A 20,997-nucleotide genomic window follows, 5' to 3' on the forward strand; every position below is an offset into this window, starting at 1 on the left:
TCTTTCAAACGTTCGGACAGGCCTCTACAGAACAAATCTGGGAGGGCAGCATCATCCCAGGAGACCTCCGCTGCCCAGCGTCTGAACTCAGAGCAGAACCATTCAGCAGAGTGCCCCCCCCTGTGTCACACTCATCAACATATCCTCTGCCAGACGCACTTTTTCAGGCTCATCATAAATGTGCCCCAGAGCCTCAAAGAACAAATTCACAGACATACGTTCAGGAGCAGAGGAAGAGAGAGAGAAAGCCCATGCCTGTGGAGCCCCCCGAAGTAGGGAAATGATGACCCCCACCCTCTGGAACTCATCCCCGGAGGAGCGGGGCCTCAGAGAAAAAAAAAAAAGCTTGCATCCTTCTCTGAACGACCTGAACTCTCTTTTATCCCCTGAGAAAGGGTCTGGCAATTTGACCGGAGATTGAGGGGATGCCAATGACACATCTCTATTCCCAGCACTAGTAGCCTCTGCAGCGACAGCCCCCTGCACAGTATCCACCAACTGTTGCTCGGTATGGGCCATCGTGCGCTGTTCCACATTAAGTTTGTGGAACATTTGGGTCAGGTGCTTGACCTGATCAGCCAAAGCTTGTATGGGATCCATGAGGATGACACACTTTTTTTTTCCCTTCAGAGGAAAAAAAAAACTGAAATGGTCAGCTATAATGTCAGGAACACCGCACTGCACTTGCTCACTGAGCCAGTGCGCATGTCCTGAGTACAAAGACTGTGCACAAAGATACCTGCGGAGCGGGGTCTCAGTGGTGACAATGTATGCTCCAAGCTCACAGGACCTGAAGCATGTGACTGCTGGGCGCGTGTCCTCAGCGCCACAGGGCCAGGAGCTGCAGGGAAACTCCTAGAAAGGTAACTACTGGACAATGTAACCAAGGGGCAAAGAGACAGAAACCAGATCAAGCCAGGTCAAAGCACGAGATAGCAATACAGTACCAAAGGCTTAGACAGGATGGATAGTCAGGACGTAGCAATAGATCAGAAAACCAGAACAGGCAATAGACGGTACAATAGGGACAAACTGTAATGGAGTAACGATAGCCTAGCCAGGAGGTCAGAACCGGAAAAGACAATAGTGCCAAAATGAGAAACGGAGTACAGAGTGAGGGAACGGACCGGGTCATACACGGGAAGCAAACAAGCAACGCAGAATACACACTCTCCAGGGGTCAGACACACCAGAAGAACTGTATAGCTGAAAGAGAACCCTGGTAAAGAGTGAGTATAAATACCCCTCCCAGATCCAGAAAGAGGCCACGAACACTTAACTCTGTGAGTGCAGGGCAAGAACCCTGTTCAAACCATGACAAGCATTGTCTATATCAGATTGCGAAGTCCATGACAACACCCTACCATCCACAAGGAAATGGAGCCTGTGAACGTTTCAACCGGACACTGATTCAGATGTTGAGGACGTTGGAAGAAGACCGGAAAGTTCGCTGGCATGAGTATGTAGCCGAATTAGTCTGGGTGTACAACAACCGGGTGCACAGCACAACTGGATACATGCCATACACCCTACTGTTTGGTCGAAAAGGGTGAGAGATTACTGAGCTACAATTGAATCCAGAGGAATTGAATCCCCACAGACGGGGGTGTCCACCTGGGTCCGTGAATATCGATATCGTTTGCAGATCCTACATCAACTGGTACAGACCAAGTTTCGGGTGCTTGAACACCATGAAATGATGCCCCTGCGAGGGACAGCTTTCAAGGCAGGAGACTGAGTACTGGTTCGAGACAAACAACCTTGAGGCAAGTTGGAGTACTGGTGGGAAAAAACTCTGTATCGGGTCAAACTCCAAATCGGATCTGATGGTCCTGTTTCTGAGGTTCGACCTAAAGGAGAAAGAACCCCCACTCGAGTAGTCCATCGAATCATGCTATGCCCTTGCTTGTCGTGAGATCCCGAAAAACAGGGAGAGCACGCCGACTATTCCTGAAATGCCCCCTCTACATCTTTTGACTGTGAAGAATTCTCCGACCCGGAGACCCACCACTCCTCAACCCAGAAGAGGTACAGGAGCTTGAAACTCCCTAGATGGCAGCTTCAATGAACTCAGACACGTCACCATCCTTGCCCACTCAACCTGACTTGACTACTCAACCTGACTCGACAATCCAACCTGACTTACGCTGCACAGAACGGACAACAGTTGGAATACCACCCAACTGTTACAAACAAGACCAATTTATTTGGCAGCGAATGATCCAAAAGATGGAGGAGTGTCATTGTCTACTGCATGAACTCTTGCCCATGGAATGGCGAGCTAAAGGACAGGGGGAGTGTAAGGAGGGAGATCGGGCTGTGGGTGCCTATTCTGCAGTGAGTCCGGAACTGTTGAGGCTGTCTCCCCTGTTGTCCATGGGAGAGAATAAGGGACCGGTCCAACCTCGTCATCTGGAAGCTGGGGGCGTGGCGAAAGGGGAAGCGTGCAGGGAAACAGTCAGTAGTGGCACGAACAAGCAGCATATGGCAGGGCAATTAGCGTGCTCTGTCGACCCCTGTCATCGATAGAGAGACTGCGAGAGACAGAGGTGCTGAGCGCTCTGTGTTTGTTGGGACAGTGCACTGGCGAAATAGAGAAGGCCGGGTACCGAACGCATACCTATGGCCCTCCCTGCCATTGAATACTGTCCGTTCCCAGTGCGCTCAGGAAAGGGCTGTGGCCTTGTCTGTTTCGGCATAGCAGCTTATGGACTAGGGGCTCAGCGTAAGGTACCGGAGACCGACAGCTGCTGCCAGAAGATGGACTGCCGTGTGAACGATTATCCTTTGGACATCATTCCAGCCGTTGCCGATGCTGCACCTACTTGCAGGATCATGTGCCATGGAGGAGCACCAAGGACACGATAAGTTCTTTCTAAAAAAAGACTTCTCATTCTGCACTTACTGTTCTGCACATTTTTCCTTAACCATTTGTCTCCCTGCGAGGAGTTAACCCCTTGTTCAATTAAACTGTTCAATTTGTTAACCCTTGCTCTGCCTTCTGTCTGTCACTGCATCCCGCAACATGCTTACACCTGCAAGATGTCAGTTATCAGGAGAGCAGAGAGCGGCCATTACACATCACACTGGTACAGTGGATATCATGTCACATCACACTGGTTACACAGGTAAACATTTCACATCACACTGGTAACCATGTCACATCACACTGGTGACACTGGTAACCATGTCACATCACATTGGTAACACCCCTTCATGTAAAATAAGCTCTGGGGGCAGAGTTATCTCCAGGCACCATCTGCCATAGAGCCTGGAAGATGTCACTTATATAAAGTGATAAAAGAGAATTTTTTCAGCAACAACACAGCTAATATGAAACACACAGGGAGGACTGTTCTCAGCAGTCTATATCCTGAATGCCATATTAATATTTTAGATAGGTCACATGTGGTGACAGATTCCCTTTAACATGAGTATCTAATCTAATTGCTGCAGTTCCTATTGCTGTTATCTTCTGCCTTTTTCAAGAATGAAAGCAATGTATTACTTCAACACCTGTTTTGCTCATCATTTTTCAAAGGCTTCATGGACAATTAATTTTAATCAATGGCTGACTTCTGGAGATAATATAGCACAGTATTTGCTTACTTCACTGATACTCCATGGTAGCGGTTGGCAGAAGTCTTATTGATCAGATATCCAATATATATACTACCAATGTCTTTCTTTTTGCAACCCCTTTCACAGACAGCATAATAGAATGATTGGCCTGATGAGCAATTGTACAAAATAGCTAAAAAAATATTGTGCCATTAGGAAAATGCCTGGAATTCAAATCTTACAGGTATAGGATGTGTTTAGTAACAGCTTTGTCAACTGCTTCGATTAAAAACAACCGATCTACAGTACGGAGCTAAAATCCCACCTAAAGCTCTGTATGGTTACAAGATAAAGAAAGCACGTTCCAACTTGCCCTTAAAGGGCTATTCCAGTCTAAGCAAGTTATTAACAATTTATTGGTAATAACTGTAAGATTGGTGTAGGTTCCACCACAGATATTTGAACAATTTAAATATCAGGGGACTTGGCTATTTTGGCATCTTCAGGGCCATAGACTTTATATGAAGCAGCAGGCTGCATGTGCAACCTGCAGCTTAATTCAATTTCTACTACTTGCGGTCTTGTGGCTACAAGAGGGACTGAGGACTCTCAGAAATTTAACGTGTTAGACCTTTAACTACATTATTAATATGGTTAATTTTAGTTTGAAGCGGTGCTTTTAATTACATGACCTATGAAGAGGTGGAGCTCATTTTGATAATTACTAAAACATGAGTTGTGTCTAACAGATGTATTCTAATAACCCATTGATTGCTGTTGTGATCGCAATAATTGGAGTAGGTTTTGGTTTGTTTCCTAGTCCATGCAGTTTTGGTGTATTTCTTTCCCTTATTATTTTATGTAAACTGCAGATCTAGGTCAGCTCTTTCTAGATGCTGCTGAGAAAAACGATTCTTTATGTTCATGTATTTGTTGGTGGTTGGTCTGTAACAGGAAGCAAATAATTCAGTAACAACAGGAGGGGGATGTTGAATGTTTAGCGCGATCTTCGGGGTGGCACAGTTGCAAATTTAGAATTCACTAGCAACTGTGCATTGTAAAGTAAAAACTCTAAATACATTCTGGGAAGTTTTATGTAAGTCTGTGCCCTCATTACTGTGGTTGGTCTGTACTATTCTGAATATATGTCATTCATCATATTTCTCAGTAGGCTGTCATCTTTAACGACCTTGCAATTGTTCCTCTCTTCTTGTACATGATTTAACTCATCAGTATATGTGGAAAAAGTTTTTATTGATGCACAAAACACACTTTTTTTTCTGAGACTCTGAATTTTCTTTGATCAAATCTTATTTACCAAGGGATTGTGGTCCATTTTGTTCTGCAGTGAAATTGTTGTCCTCTTTTTATGTAATATGACCTAATTATTCAGCCTTATTATTATCCTGGCACCTGGATTCTTAGTAAAACAGTATTTTAATAATAAATGACCGATGACTTTTAGTGATAGAAGCCGAAGCAGACGAGTTTTCTCATAATGGTGTAGTTGTTTCAGGAGAGCATTTACGCACTAAAGTGCAATTTTTGGAGCACACCTTATAACCACAGATATGAATTAGAACAGTTACATTTTTCTAATGGTAGCAATGATATAGGTCACATAGGCACACACCGTGCAAAGAAATTATATGAAGGAGAAACGAACACCACGTTATTCAGTCTTGGGTAGCAAAACCCAGTACAATAATGTAAAGCGACCATTTTAATATTTGCTTTGCATACCCTGGTCTATTATGTATGCACCCGCATATGGGGGTGTCATTTATTTGTAATTTTCTGGTAAGCTGATAACAATAATAATGTGGAGTCTCCATTGTTGGAATATAGAGGTCTCTTACAAGTCTCCAAGTAAAATTGAAGAGGGTGAAAATCTACATGTGAATTAAACAAAGGAGGTAACAGTAAGGATAAGTATTAAATATGGAGAATACGACTACATTCTCTGTAGCTTCTGTAGCAATGGCACACATTTGCCACCACTTCTCCATTCCGAGGGGGCATTTCATAGCCTCATTCTCGTGTTCGTTGCGAGACCCAGTAGTTAGACCCCCACCGATCTGCAAGTGAATACCAGTCCTTTTGGAAGGTGATAACTTTTTATTTTGGGAATAACTCTCTAAAGGGGTGGTCTGAAGACCAACTAAATTTCATTCTAATTCTCTTTCTATTTAGTGCCGTGAGCTAAGCATTTTTCTAACATAATGTAATAAAATTTCCTTTCTGTTTTCTACCTACACTATCTAGCTGCTATTCTACTTTTTTCCTATTTCCTGTGTGATGACTCTTCGTTTCAGTATCTTAGTGCATGCTGGGATACTGAACCAAAAAGTCATCAGAGCAGGGGCAGAGGCTGCGGCCATTGTCACAGGCTGTGCCCCTCCCTAAAAGGAAGCGTCATCACTGACGCTCATTTCAGAGGCTGTGCTCGTCCCTGCTCTGTCCCTCCCTGCGACATGTGCACTGAGCGATCTGCACAGTGACAGTGTCCGCTTTGTTGTTGGCTCAGCTCAGTAATAATCAGCGAGCAACAGGGCAGTGTCAGAATGCTAAGCATGTAGGAGTCTAGCATTGTCCCCACTAGTGATATCAGAAAGGGAAGGTCAGAAATTGAATAATTATAAAAAACAATTTTTCTCAGTAATAACAATTTTAAAAGTAACCAAGGCAGCAGCACCAATTACAATATATATGTTATGATGGACTAGATGGTTTATCTGCTGGTGCAAAAACTAATGCACATCAGCAAGCAGAGTTGTACCACCTGAACAACCAAGTTTAGTTCTGCCTAGCCTACGTCCTTTCTCCAGCAAATAGCCAGAGTCCCGATCCTTTGGTATTGTGAGCAAACAAACTGGATGAGTACCAAGAATTGGCCAAATTTATTCGCGGGACATACTAACATGTTCAGCCTCCATTGTCATGTAGGAGAGGGAGTTCAGTTTGGCTGGTGGATTTGTCACATCAAAGCAAACATAAGTTATCTACTACAAGAGTGGAAAACCTAATATTTGTCAATGCAAACTTTCATACACTGTCAACTGATGCTAATGATTAAATCAGCCATACCATCTGTTTGACTATCCATTGGCTGTAACTATCAACCTGTTGCCAGTGCCAATGAACTTGACTTTGCCAGGCTTCTACTTCCTGCTCATCATGCCATCTATACACCAGTACTGCGATTGTTGGTTCTACAAAGCCTAGCATCTCATGGCCTGCCCCATAACTCTCTACCATGCTGCTCCTGTTACAGCCACTGTACAGTCACGTCAACCACATAGCTTCTGGTTGCCCACTGTATTTTATAGACAATACTACACTGATGCTGGGAAATGTACTCTCATGTTTTTGTATCCTCAAGATACAGCTGTCAAATAGGCCTAATTTTTTAAAAGATTTAATGACCATAACTTATTTCCAAACCATAAAAGTGCAACTGTTTTATATCCAGAAAAAACTGGATCATTTCTGGACGGCTTGATAAAAAGCCTTATCATTTTGTGATTAACAATCCAGGTGCGAATCCCCCCCCCCCCCAAAAAAAAAAAAAGAATATTATTTTTCACTTCTAGTTGAAAGGTGATTTTTTCATCACATTCAAAACCGTACAGTACACCTACTTTGTCTCCATAATTAATGAGATGATTTTGGAATGGCCATGAAGAAACATACCTTCTTCATTTTGCAAAGTACAAAGCTCTTCATCCTCGCCAAAGAAGGATAATTGTTGCACCCGACCATGTGAAAATGCCACGGCTTCTGTTTTCACCACCTGTCTATAAATAACAGCAATGCATGCATCTGCCCCCCAAAAGGGATCATTTTTAGAACATTTATACAATTTAGGCAGCCTAAAAAGTGTGATACTGCAGTGTGTAATTAAATAGGCTTTGCATACCAATTAGTGTTTTGTCTTTCTCTCTTCAGATTGCAAGTGGCACAGACTCCTGCTCTCCTGATTTGCCTTACACCCCCTTGCCATCAGTATCAAGAGACCCAAGCAATCACAGAGGTAACATATACATGTCATATTATTTATATAGATTTTTGTTGTAACGCCGTAAAAAGCTTACAGCGCATCCTCTTGCTTACACCTCGACATTGCTGACTCGGCAGTTTCCCATCCTTTTCTGCAGTTTTTCAAACAAATAATGGAAAAACATCCTTGTCAAGGCCCCGAGACACAGCATTGAGTTAACAAAGGGCAATGATTAGTGAAGGAGGAAAAAAAGCAAGAGTTAATGTTCTTATTGAAAATGTAGGGACCATAGAACTGGCCTCAGCACCCGCAGGTCATTTTCTAGGTCACATATGCAGAGCGAGCTTGACATTTAAGCTCCTACCTCATAGACCAGATTTATTTCTTGAGGCCTACAACACATTGCACAACTACGCTGCATGATACATGATGTGAAATATCACTGAGTATGCTTCATCTGAAGAGGTGAAGACATAAATGATTGTCAGTATAAGAATGCTCAAGCTGAAGAGCTTGGATTATCTTATGCTGAACTGAAAAGAAAGACACTGATTTAGTTTATATAGCTCCCCAGAATACAAACACAGGAGCCTTGCATTTTTTTTATTTTTTGCATGTTTGTAAATAGAGATAAAGTAAGGAAGACGATTTTCTGCCTTCAGTCTATTTTTTGTCAATAGTTGTATTAAAATCAGAGAAGTCCATGTGTCAGAGATCTTATGGACTGTTGTCGGCTAGACAAGTACTAAGCATGTGAACACATTTCTTCTCAATGTTAATGCGTGTTGATCATCTCATTGCTTGAGGCTTCAGGGTTAAAGTTGAACTCTGAGATTAAGCAAAATTAACCCTAAATTAGAAAATGTTTCAAATAAAGAAATAACAATTAGTCATGTCTTCAGTCCCTTGATACGCCTGAGTTACAACTCTGATGGTTATTGCCATTCCTATCCATAAGTTAAGCCCCCGTCACACTAAAAGAGATCGCTAGCGAGATCGCTGCTGAGTCACAAGTTTTGTGACGCAACAGCGACCTCGGCAGCGATCTCGCTGTGTGTGACACCAATCAGTGACTGGCCCCCCCGCCGGGTATCGCTGATCGTGCAGGAATGTCCTGGGCCTTTTTTTATCGTTGGTCTCCCCCTGGCCAGCACGCATCGCTGCATGTGGCAGCGGGAGACCATTGATCAGCGAACTCTCCGTGCTGTAAGCAGACGCTGGGAGCTGGTATCCAAGGTAAACAGCGGGTAACTAAGCGCATGTGTCGCTTAGTCGCTGTGTACCCTGGATACCAGCGTGCTCGCGCTAGATGCTGGTATCCAAGGTAAATAGCGGGTAACTAAGCTCCGTGCGTGCTTAGTTACCCGCTGTGTACCCTGGATACCAGCATGCTCGCACTGGGAGCTGGTATCCAAGGTAAACAGTGGGTAACTAAGCACGCACGGAGCTTAGTTACCCGCTATTTACCTTGGATACCAGCATCTGACGCGCGCACTTATACCTGCGTCCTCACTGGTCCTGATCGCTGGTCAGATCTGCCTGTTTGACAGCTCACCAGCGATCATGTAGTGACACACCAGCGATCTTGACCAGGTCATATCATTGTCGGAATCGCTGGTGTGTTGCTATGTGTGACAGGGGGCATAACATAAACACTGTAGCCTGTCACTGGCCTAAGTGGTCACATGCTATGCATGCAAACATCACCTCTGAAGCTAATGATTGGCTGCAGTGGACAGATGGGATGTTATCACTTTTAAAATGGAAGAGCACTGACATGCCAGGGCTGGAATTATATGGTGTGTCAAGGAGTAATTACTTATTATTTTTATAAAATGTTCTACTTTATTATTATTATTATTATTATTCATTATTATAGCGCCATTTATTCCATGGCACTTTACATGTGAAAAAGGGGAAATATAGACAGGTACAATAAACATGTGTAAGACACGCAGGTACAGAAGGAGAGAGGACCCTGCCCATGAGGGCTCACAATCTACAGGTGATGGGTGAGGATACACTAGGAAAGGTTAGAGCTGGTCATGCGGCGGTTCAGTAGACTAAGGATCACTGTAGGTTGTAGGCTTGTCGGAAGAGGTGGGTCTTCAGGTTCCTTTTGAAGGGTTCCATGGTAGGTGAGAGTATGGGGGAAGCATTGGAGATGTCTTTTATGCGGTTGTGGGAAGAAGAGATAGAATCATAGAATCATAGAGTTGGAAGGGACCTCCTGGGCCATCTGGTCCAACCCCCTGCTTAAAGCAGGATTCGCTAAATCATCCCAGTCAGATGTCTGTCCAGCCTCTGTTTGAAAACTTCCATTGAAGGAGAACTCACCACTTCTTGTGGCAGCCTGTTCCACTCATTGATCACTCTAACTGTCAAAAAGTTTTTTCTAATATCTAATCTGTGTCTCCTCCCATTCAGTTTCATCCTATTGCTTCTAGTCTTTCCTTGTGCAAATGAGAATAAAGTTGATCCTTCTACAATGTGACAGCCCTTTAGATATTTGTAGACAGCTATTAAGTCTCCTCTCAGTCTACTCTTTTGCAAACTAAACATTCCCAAATCCTGCAACCTTTCCTCATAAGACAGGGTTTGCAGACCGGTCACCATTCTGGTCGCTCTTTTCTGAACTTGCTCCAGTTTGTTGATGTCTTTTTTAAAATGTGGTGCCCAAAACTAGACACAATATTCCAGATGAGGTCTGACCAAAGAGGACTATAAGAGGGGGGAAGAGATCTTGAGAGGATTGAAGGTTGCGTGTAGATCAGTACTGGGAGACCATGTCACATATAGATGGGAGAGACAGGTTGTGGAAGGCTTTGTATGTCATAGTTAGGGTTTTGAACTGGAGCCTCTGGACAATAGGAAGCCAGTGAGGGGCTTGACAGAGAGGAGAGGCTGGGGAATAACAGGGAGGGAGACAGGTGGATTAGTCGGGCAGCAGAGTTTTGGATAGACTGGACTGGTGCAAGAGTGCTAGAGGGGAGGACAAGAAAGTAGGAGGTTGCAATAGTCAAGGCGGGAAATGATGAGGGCGTGCACAATCGTTTTTGCAGTTTCTTGGTCAAGGATTGTATGGATCCATGAAATATTGTTGAGTTGGAGTCAGCAGAAGGAGTCAAGGGCTTGGATTTGTGGCTTGAAAGAGAGGGCAGAGTCGAGGATCATGCCGAGGCATCGAGCATGTGGGAGTCATATGTATATAATCTCAAAAAAAAACCTTTGATTTCTTTAATTGGAAACCATAAAAACACTAATGGCCTGTCTTTCTGACAGGTAAGTAACGACCCCCGACCCCTGCTATGTCGCTGGTGAGATCTACCTGTGTGGCAGCTCACTAGCGACCACTTAGCGATGCATCAGCGATCCATAGCGTTGTCGTGATCGCTGGTGCATCGCTAAGTGTAACGGTACCCTAAGAAAGAGCTACATATAAATAGTTTGGGAGGGGTAAAATCCTGCTGACCAATTCGCTTTAATGTAGTTTGTTTCATATTTACATTTCCTATGTTTTTGCTACTGAATTTATAGTGATCGATGTATAATGGGCCTTAAAACTTTGCTTTGTAATTGTGCCATAAAGTGTCGGTCTCACTCTTTGTTTCAGAACTCTATCCTTTTAAGTATAGAAAACATACAACATCATACCTGCAGAAAAATACTATTATTCCTCTGTTCCTTTTGTGATATCCCAAGCATAAAGGGAGGGGTGTCCTGCTGAGCTACAGACTTGACTGGAATTTCATAACTTCAAGCTTTCGTTCTCCCAAATATCTTGACTATTAATGACGGTCCATTTTTAAGTCCTCTTTGCACATGTATTTTTCAGCATCTTCCCAATGTCAATGCTGTCTGCGTGAAAATGGCTAATACCCCACTGAATTATCAGATATTTTTTGTGTGCTAAACAAGAGTAAGGCTATATGCACACGTTGCGGATTTTGATGCAGATCTGCAGCGTTATTGGACTGTGGAATTGCATCAAATCCGCAGTGTAGGGCACAGCCAACGTTAGTAAATGTCTCGCTCTCTCTCAATTTTCAATCCTTCCCATTCTAACAAAAAGCATTAAAATGGTATGGTATGGAAGTGGAGTAATACGTAACTGTGGCATTTGTGAAAAAACATGTCTGGAAATACCTGTCACTGTTGAAGACATCCAGCAGAGGAGACGAAATTGTTATGAAAATCATTCTCAAATTCAAAAAACGCACATGTCAGCAGAACAACATGTCAACTTGTGTTAACATCACTTCTAAGACATTCTGAGTTTGTGTGCGGCAGATTCCAGTTCGTCAATAGATCTGATTTCTAGATGGTCAATGGAACCACAACATTGGGTACAATCCAACCAGATGTGTTAATTCACAGAACACTAGGCACAGGCCCACAAGGGACTATGGGTACCCAGATTGTGGGTCCTGTATTCAATGACGAAAAAGTAATCACAGCGTTTTATTTAGAAAAGGAGTGGCAGTCACAACAGGTGTGGCAGCAGCGCCAGCGTTTCTACTTCTTTATCCATGTTGTGTATATAGACATATTCAAGCAATTCTATGAAATGGTACCTGATAATTGGGTATTTTTTATAATTAAAAGGGTTACCCCGCTCCACATGAGGAAGTGAAAGCTGCTGCTGATGTGGAGTCCTTTGGCCTCTTCATAGGTATTCGAGGAGGTATTGTGCACCTGTCCTGTTGAGGTGTGCTCAACGTCTGTCAAGCTTCTGTCAAATCACCATGACTCAAAGTTTCTCAATGTGGAAGGGAGAGGTGCTGGAAAAACGTTTTAATCAGTGAAGCGATAAACGTAGCATCAAAGCATATGAAATAACGTGATTAATGATAGTATACTTGGCTAGGATAATTTTTCATTATATCAACAAGCGACTTCCTTTACATCACAGGGTTAAGAACATTTGCACAGCTTTAGAGTGAGAATAAAAATACTTTCATATCTTCAAATACAAAGTAAGAAAAACTCCCAGTACTGTATATTAAGCCCAGCAGAAACTCCACAAGCTCACTGTCCAGATCTCAATGATTTACTCCCCTGCTCTCCCACTTCTAAGTCCCATTGTAATGTAACCAGTGTGTGGGGAGAGTGTGCAGGCCAAGGCTTCCTGCCTAATGTCAAGCTCAGCACATTCATCAATGACAGTCAGGAAGGGTCATCCAGATGGAGAATCTCTTAATTCCCTTCCTGCTGGAGAACCTGACAAGCCCAGCTTTGGCCTGTCTCTTTTCAGGGAGGAATGGTCATAAGGTAATGATAAATAAAGGCGCACAAGAGGGGGCAATTTCACCTTCAAGTCTATTATTGTCAAAGGTTCCTGGTGAGCTATGTAAATGTACATGAGAAGAATGGATATACTTGTCTGCATGTCTCCATCCCTAAAATCAAAGGATTATTTTTGTTTTTGGACTTTTGTGGAAATTAGAATTTATCTCTCTATAAACCCTTTTGCTTGTATACCACCATTAACAATACAGTACTCCTTCTTGTATTTCTGTTCAGCTCTTTTCACAGTATGTGTACGCTTCTTCAACTATTTGTATTTTTCCAATACATCTAAGATCTGATCCAGCAGTCATGTCCAGAGGCGTACATTTTAGCTCTTGAGTCACAGAACAAAATCTGTAAGGGTATGTGCACACGTTGTGGATTTGCCACTGCAGATTTGCTGCAGATCCGCAAGTGATTTACAGTACAATGTTATTCTATGGGGAAAAAAAACGCTGCGCACATGCTGCGGAAAGGCAGCATTTATTTTCCGCAGCATGTCAATTATTTGTGCAGATTCCGCAGTGTTTTTACACCCATTCAAGTATATGAATCCGCAGGTGAAAATACACAGGCAAAATCCGCAATAAATCCGCAGGAAATCTGCAGGAAATCCGCATAAAAAACGCATGAATTTTGACCTGCGGATTCTGCCAAGAGAGGCAGATTCCGCACAGAAAATTCCGCACAGCAATCCGCAACGTGTGCACATACCATAACCATCCCTCCACCACTACCACATGCCATTTACAATTGTGGACCCCTCGGGCATTACGGGCCACATGTGACTGCTGCTTCTGCATCCCAATTGTTGTACTCCTGGTCATGTGTTTCTCACCCATGTTCACTTTTTATCTATAAAGAGTACCTATCACTAGAGTTGAGCGATACCGTCCGATACTTCAAAGTATCGTATCGGATGGTATCGGCCGATCTTTAAAAAAAGTATCGGTATCGCCGATTCCGATACCGGAAGTCCCATTCAAGTCTATGGGACTTCCGGTATTCGAATAAGAAAAACCCTTTCCTGCCCTTGTACAGCCTCTCTGGGGTCTGTACGGGCCTTTCGGGGGGCTGTGCCGGCCTGACAGGGGGTCTGTGCAGGCTCCGGTGGTCTGTGCCGGCCTGCCGGGGGGCTGTGCCGGCCTGCTGGGGGGCTGTGCAGGCTCCGGTGGGCTGTGCCGGCCTGCCGGGGGGCTGTGCCGGCCTGCCGGGGGGCTGTGCAGGCTCCGGGGGGCTGTGCCGGCCTGCCGGTGGTCTGTGCCGGCCTGCCGGGGGGCTGTGCCGGCCTGCCGGTGGTCTGTGCAGGCTTCGGGGGTCTGTGCAGGCATCGTCCGATGGGACTACAAGTCCCATCGGGCGATGCCTGCTACCATGACAGTGATTGACACATTAGCCAATGATGGGACAGTAGTAGTCCCATCATCCGGCTAATGTGTTAAATGTAAAAAAAAAAAAAAAAAAAAAAAAAATTACATGCTACATACATACAACATGCATACTACATACATGCTACATTCATAAGACATACTACATACATGCTACATTCATACTACATAAATACTACATGCAACATACATACTACATATATACTACATACATACTACATGCATGCTACATACATACTGCATGCTACATACATACTACATGCTACATACATACCACATATATACTACATACATACTACATACATACTACATGCATGCTACATGCATGCTACATGCTACATACATAACACATATATACTACATGCATGCTACATACATACTACATGATACATACATACCACATACATACTACATGCATGCTACATACATACTACATGCATGCTACATACATACTACATGCTACATACTACATATATACTACATGCATGCTACATACATACTACATGCTACATACTACATATATACTACATGCATGCTACATACATACTACATGCTACATACATACTACATATATACTACATGCATGCTACATACATACTGCATGCTACGTACATACTACATACATACTACATGCTACATACATACCACATATATACTACATACATACTACATACAATACATTCATACAATACATACATAGACATACAGTACATATAACATAGAGTAACATACTTACCAATACTTGTCACATTGTTCCCCGAAGCCATTGTCTTTTCCGGAATAAATATTAACATAACAAACCACAAAAATACTCACCCACGATCCGAAGCAGTCCACGAGTGTGTCCCACGACGATCTTGGGTAGAGAACTGCAGCATCAGCTGATGCTGCCGTTCTCTACGGGCTGCAGGAATCCAATGACGGAAGGTAGGTATCCTTCCGCACTGTATTCCTCCGCCACTTAAAAAAAAAAAAAGTCCCTAGTCTCACTTTATGCCATTGCTGTGTGGGAATTTCCCACGCAGCAATGGCATAAAGTGAGACTAGGGACTTTTTTTTTTTTAAGTGGCGGAGGAATACAGTGCGGAAGGATACCTACCTTCCGTCATTGGATTCCTGCAGCCCGTAGAGAACGGCAGCATCATCTGATGCTGCAGTTCTCTACCCAAGATCGTCGTGGGACACACTCGTGGACTGCTTCGGATCGTGGGTGAGTATTTTTGTGGTTTGTTATGTTAATATTTATTCCAGAAAAGACAATGGCTTCGGGGAACAATGTGACAAGTATTGGTAAGTATGTTACTCTATGTTATATGTACTGTATGTCTATGTATGTATTGTATGAATGTATTGTATGTATGTAGTATATATGTGGTATGTATGTAGCATGTAGTATATATGTAGTATGTATGTAGCATGCAGTATGTATGTAGCATGCATGTAGTATATATGTAGTATGTATGTAGCATGCATGTAGTATATATGTAGTATGTATGTAGCATGTATGTAGTATGTATGTGGTATGTATGTAGCATGTAGTATGTATGTAGCATGCATGTAGTATATATGTAGTATGTATGTAGCATGTAGTATGTATGTAGTATGTATGTGGTATGTATGTGGTATGTATGTAGCATGTAGTATGTATGTAGCATGCATGTAGTATGTATGTAGCATGCATGTAGTATGTATGTAGTATGTATGTAGCATGCATGTAGTATGTATGTAGTATGTATGTAGTATGTAGTATGTAGCATGTATGTAGTATGTATGTGGTATGTATGTAGCATGTAGTATGTATGTAGCATGCATGTAGTATATATGTAGTATGTATGTAGCATGTAGTATGTATGTAGTATGTATGTAGTATGTATGTGGTATGTATGTAGCATGTAGTATGTATGTAGCATGCATGTAGTATGTATGTAGCATGCATGTAGTATGTATGTAGTATGTATGTAGCATGCATGTAGTATGTATGTAGTATGTAGCATGTATGTAGCATGTATGTAGTATGTATGTGGTATGTATGTAGCATGTAGTATGTATGTAGCATGCATGTAGTATATATGTAGTATGTATGTAGTATGTATGTGGTATGTATGTAGCATGTAGTATGTATGTAGCATGCACGTAGCATGCATGTAGTATGTATGTAGCATGCATGTAGCATGCATGTAGTATGTATGTAGCATGCATGTAGTATGTATGTAGCATGCATGTAGTATGTATGTAGGTAGCATGTATGTAGTATGTATGTAGTATATATGTAGTATATATGTAGTATGTATGTAGCATGTAGTATGTATGTAGCATGCATGTAGTATTTTTTTTTTTTTTTTTAACATTTAACATATTAGCCGGATGATGGGACTACTACTGTCCCATCATTGGCTAATGTGTCAATCACTGTCATGGTAGCAGGCATCGCCCGATGGGACTTGTAGTCCCATCGGACGATGCTTGCACAGACCCCCGGACATCAGCACAGCCCCCCGGCAGGCCGGCACAGCCCCCCGGCAGGCCGGTACAGACCCCCACAGGGTGCACAGACCACCGGCAGGCCGGCACAGCCCCCCGGCAGGCCGGTACAGACCCCGGGCAGTCCACACAGCCCCCCGGCAGGCCGGCACAGCCCCCCGGCAGGCCGGCAGAGACCCCCGGAAGGCCCGAAATGACGGCGCATCATGATGCGCACACACCGCGCATCATGATGACGTCAGTCTGTCAGTCAACTTTGAACTTCCGATTCCGATGCCGAATTCCGATATTGAAAAAATATCGGAAGTCGGTATCGGAATTCCGATACAGCAAGTATCGGCCGATACCCGATACTTGCGGTATCGGAATGCTCAACACTACCTATCACCATTATTTGGCTGCCTATTTTTCAAAAAGAATATGCATCCACATACTAAGTGCGTTCCTAAATAACCCTTATTAAGAATAGCACAGAAAACTGCCTCTACGCTTCTTTCAAAAAACTTTTTAAGAAAAGTCAGGTTCTGCAATCCCACAACCTCTACAACTACAGTGCTTTGAAAAAGTATTTACGGTATACCCTGTGAACTTTTCCACATTTTTTTCACTTTACGCCCACAAATTTAATTTGCATTTTCTTGGGATTTTATGTGATACCAACACAAAGTAGCGAGAATTTGTGAAGCGTAAAGGAAACTATATATGGTTCTCTAAATATGTTAAAAACATAAATCTGAAAATTTTAATGTGTGTTTGTATTCAGCCCCTGTGTCAATACTTTTTAGGACCATCTTACACTACAATCGCTGTTGTAAGTCATTTGAAGTATGCCTCTACCAGCTATGCACATAAAGAGACTGAACTGTTTGCCAATTCTTCTTTGCAAACTAGGTGGATTCACTCTGTGGTTCTCTGCAGCTCCTCCAGAGTTACTATGGGTCTCTTGGCTGCTTCTCTAATTAGTAGCGCTCTCCTTGCTTGGGAGATCAATTTAGGTGGATGGTCATGTCTTGGTAGGTTTGCTGTTGTCCTGTACATATTCTATTTTTGGATGATGGATTGAACAGTGCTTCGTGAGATGTTCACAACTTGAGCTATTTATTGTCTTTAAAACGTAACCCTTTTTACTCATTTCCACAAAGTGTCCTTTGACCTGTCTGGTGTGTTCATTTGTTTTCATGATGTTGTTTGATCTCTAATGTTCTCAAACAAACCTCTGAGGTCTTCACAGAACATCTCTAGTTATATTGAGAATAAATTACACACAGGAGAACTCAATTGACTAATTATGTGATTTCTGAAGGCAAATGGTCACTCAGGATTTTATTTAGGGGTTTCATAATACAGGGGGGCTGAATCCAAAGGCATGTCACAATTTTCAGATTTATATTTTTAAGCTAATTAGAAAATCATGTATCATTTCCTTTACATTTCACAAATACTTGCTACTTTGTGTTGGTATACCACATAAAATCCCAATAAAATATATTTAAGTTTGTGAATGCAATGTGAAAAAAAGTGGAAAAGTTAACAGGGTATGAATACTTTTCAAGGTTAGCAGGAAGAGGGAGCAGAAAAAGTGAAAATGAAAATGCATAGATTTGCATATTGGCTATACATAGAAAACTGTAGGATATTTTCAAGCAAGACTATTTCCAGAGTCGCTTCATTTTGTATTTTCATTCCATTGGCTCTATAAAATATTTTTCGTAAAGGTTTTCCGAGCCTTTAAATATTGGATCCTTTTAAAAAGGATGTAGTATGCTTTTATACAATCCCACATTTTATATTCTCATGTTTGCTCACATCCTAAGGTTTTAATTTTAAGTTCCATAAGAAAAGCTGTAAGACTTTCCTAAACTTCCCATGCAATTAGTATATGTCATTGTGTTCTCATAATCTGCATATAATACAAGCACTCGGCCGCCGATACTGCATTCTGCAAAGGAATGTCAGGTTTATCCTTGGTAGCGTTCCTTCACTGAGAGGAAGCAGAACCTTGCATGGTGTCACTTTAATCCAAAAGGACAAGTCCTCTCCATTTAAGGGTCTTGCTAGTTGATGAGTTATGACAAGTGATGTCACCTCAGGATGATTCAGATGAATGACTTGCAGGGGTCACTTCTCCCTGTTGAATCCAGCAGAATTCTTGCTTTCCCTCTAACACATTGATCTAAGCAAGAATGAGCCGATCTGACATGTAATTGTGTGGTTAACCTTACTACTCAAACCTCTCCACCCCATTCTTTTAGAAGCCCTCTTCTAAAATGGAACCAGAGAAGGTGAACAGAACATGGGGGCTGGGGAGAAGGAGGGGGTGTCCTTCTAATTTTCTCTTTTATCTGGCTCATAAAAATGCAGTTGATTAATGACAGTGCTCAATAAATTATCTCCCCTCCATATGAGGATGAGCTTGGAGATTTATTTTACATTTTCACATGTTACTCATTTAGCCTGTGGATGACTGGAGAAAGATGCTGAGTCTGGGGAATCTGAGTGCAGAGGAGGGGTCCAAGGCTGTGCAGGAAACCTCAGGCAAATACTGAACTTAATATGGTGGGTAATATGTACTCTTCCCAAAAGTATTTCAAGGTGCGATTTTTAAATAGCAACCCACAGACATTTCTGCAGCATCTAATATGCTGTTTGAACTTATAAACACTTTAGCTATAACAAAGGCAGATTCTTTTGACTTTTGCTAAAAGCAAGTTTCTAGCAGTGACAGGGATGAGAAGAACGTACATGTGGAACTTTTGTAGTTTATCTTTCTCAATATTCTAGCTCATTATTGTTTCATTTTTATTATTAATAATCCTTTTAAGTTTACTACTCCCTCTACTAATTGCATTCAACTTGTTGGTTCAGCCAAGTCTTTCAGCCAAATATGTGATTATTAGTTCACAGTTTATTTCAAATATGTTCGTAACAGAGAATAAAAACCAACTCACAGTAAACCTTTACATATATCATAAAATCAATAACCTTTATTATATAGTATTAAAAACCAGAATACCAATTATTTTTACCAACATTGCATCATACCACCACCAAAAAATAGTATGATCACTATAGGGAGGTGCCTGCCCCTATGGTAGCCTACTTGTCCCTACCTGACTGCGGAGGTTGGAACCCTAGAACCTGTGCAGGATCTATACAAAGAAGAACTCTAGATAACTCTCTGCTTTCTCACCTACTTGTTTAATCTCTATTCACATCCCTGCCACAATAGGGGCCTATAGGGTGAGCAGGGAAAGCTGTAATGGAGCGGGGGCAGCGCTGCACAGGTTCTAGGGTGCCAACCTCCGCTGTCAGGTAGAGACAAGTAGGCCAGCATAGGGGCAGGCACCTCCCTATGATGATCATCTTACTTTTTGGTGGTGGTATGATGCAATGTTGGTAAAAATAATTGGTATTCTCATTTTTAATACTATATAATAAAGGTTAGTGATCAAATATGTGATTATGCATAAATGATAGCAACTATGGTGCATATAATAATAACAATAAATTTTATTTCCATTGTGCTGACATATTCCGCAGCACTTTACATTTCAGAGGGGATTTGTACAGAGAGTAGACATTACAGCATAACAATAATCACATAGATTATAACAAATACCAAGAGGAATGAGGGCCCTGCTCGCAAGCTTATAGTCTATGAGGAAAGAGGTAGACATGAAAGGTGGGTGGTAACAGTTGCCCTGATTGTATGGACCAGCCATAATGTTAAGTGTGTAACAGTACAGACACAGAGGGCTAATGGATGCATAAAGCATGTGGGAACATGATGTGGGGAACCTGGTTATGGTAAAACTTTTGGTTGTGCCACACAGGGATAGATTAGGTTAATGTGTTGAGGCGATAGGCCAGTCTGAATAAATGCGTTTTCAGGGCACCCTTAAAATTGTGGGGATTGGGGACTAATCGTATTGACCTGGAAAGTGCATTCCAAAGACTAGGTGCAGCACGTGTAAAGTCTTGGAGACGGGAGTGGGAGGTTCTGATTATTGATGATGCTAACCTCAGGTCATCAGCAGAATGGAGGGCATGGGTAGGGTGGTATACTGAAACAAGGGAGGAGATGTAGGGAGGGCTTTGTGGGTGAGGGTAATAAGCTTATACTAAACTCTGGAGTGGATGGGTAGCCAGTGTAATGACTGGCACAAGGCAGAGGCATCGGTGTAACAATTGGTGAGGAATATGATCCTGGCTGCAGCATTCAAGACAGATTGGAGAGGGGAGATTTTGGTAAGAGGGAGACCGATTAGAAGAGAGTTA

The 20,997-nt window shown here is 42.4% G+C and overlaps 1 protein-coding gene across 1 annotated transcript in view; it reads left to right on the forward strand.

Annotated features, from left to right (window-relative positions):
• The window catches only part of LRMDA (leucine rich melanocyte differentiation associated), a 1,311,384-nt gene that overhangs the window by 1,132,757 nt on the left and 157,630 nt on the right, over window positions 1-20,997 (forward strand). Inside the window, exon 6 of the mRNA XM_073571197.1 lies at window positions 7,510-7,594. Within this exon, the coding sequence (XP_073427298.1) occupies window positions 7,510-7,594 (85 nt within the window). The remainder of the gene's footprint in view (window positions 1-7,509; window positions 7,595-20,997) is intronic.

This window comes from Dendrobates tinctorius, unplaced genomic scaffold, assembly GCF_039654945.1.
Source record: "Dendrobates tinctorius isolate UK_male_01 unplaced genomic scaffold, ASM3965494v1 ptg000028l, whole genome shotgun sequence".
NCBI classification, from domain to species: Eukaryota; Metazoa; Chordata; class Amphibia; order Anura; family Dendrobatidae; genus Dendrobates; species Dendrobates tinctorius.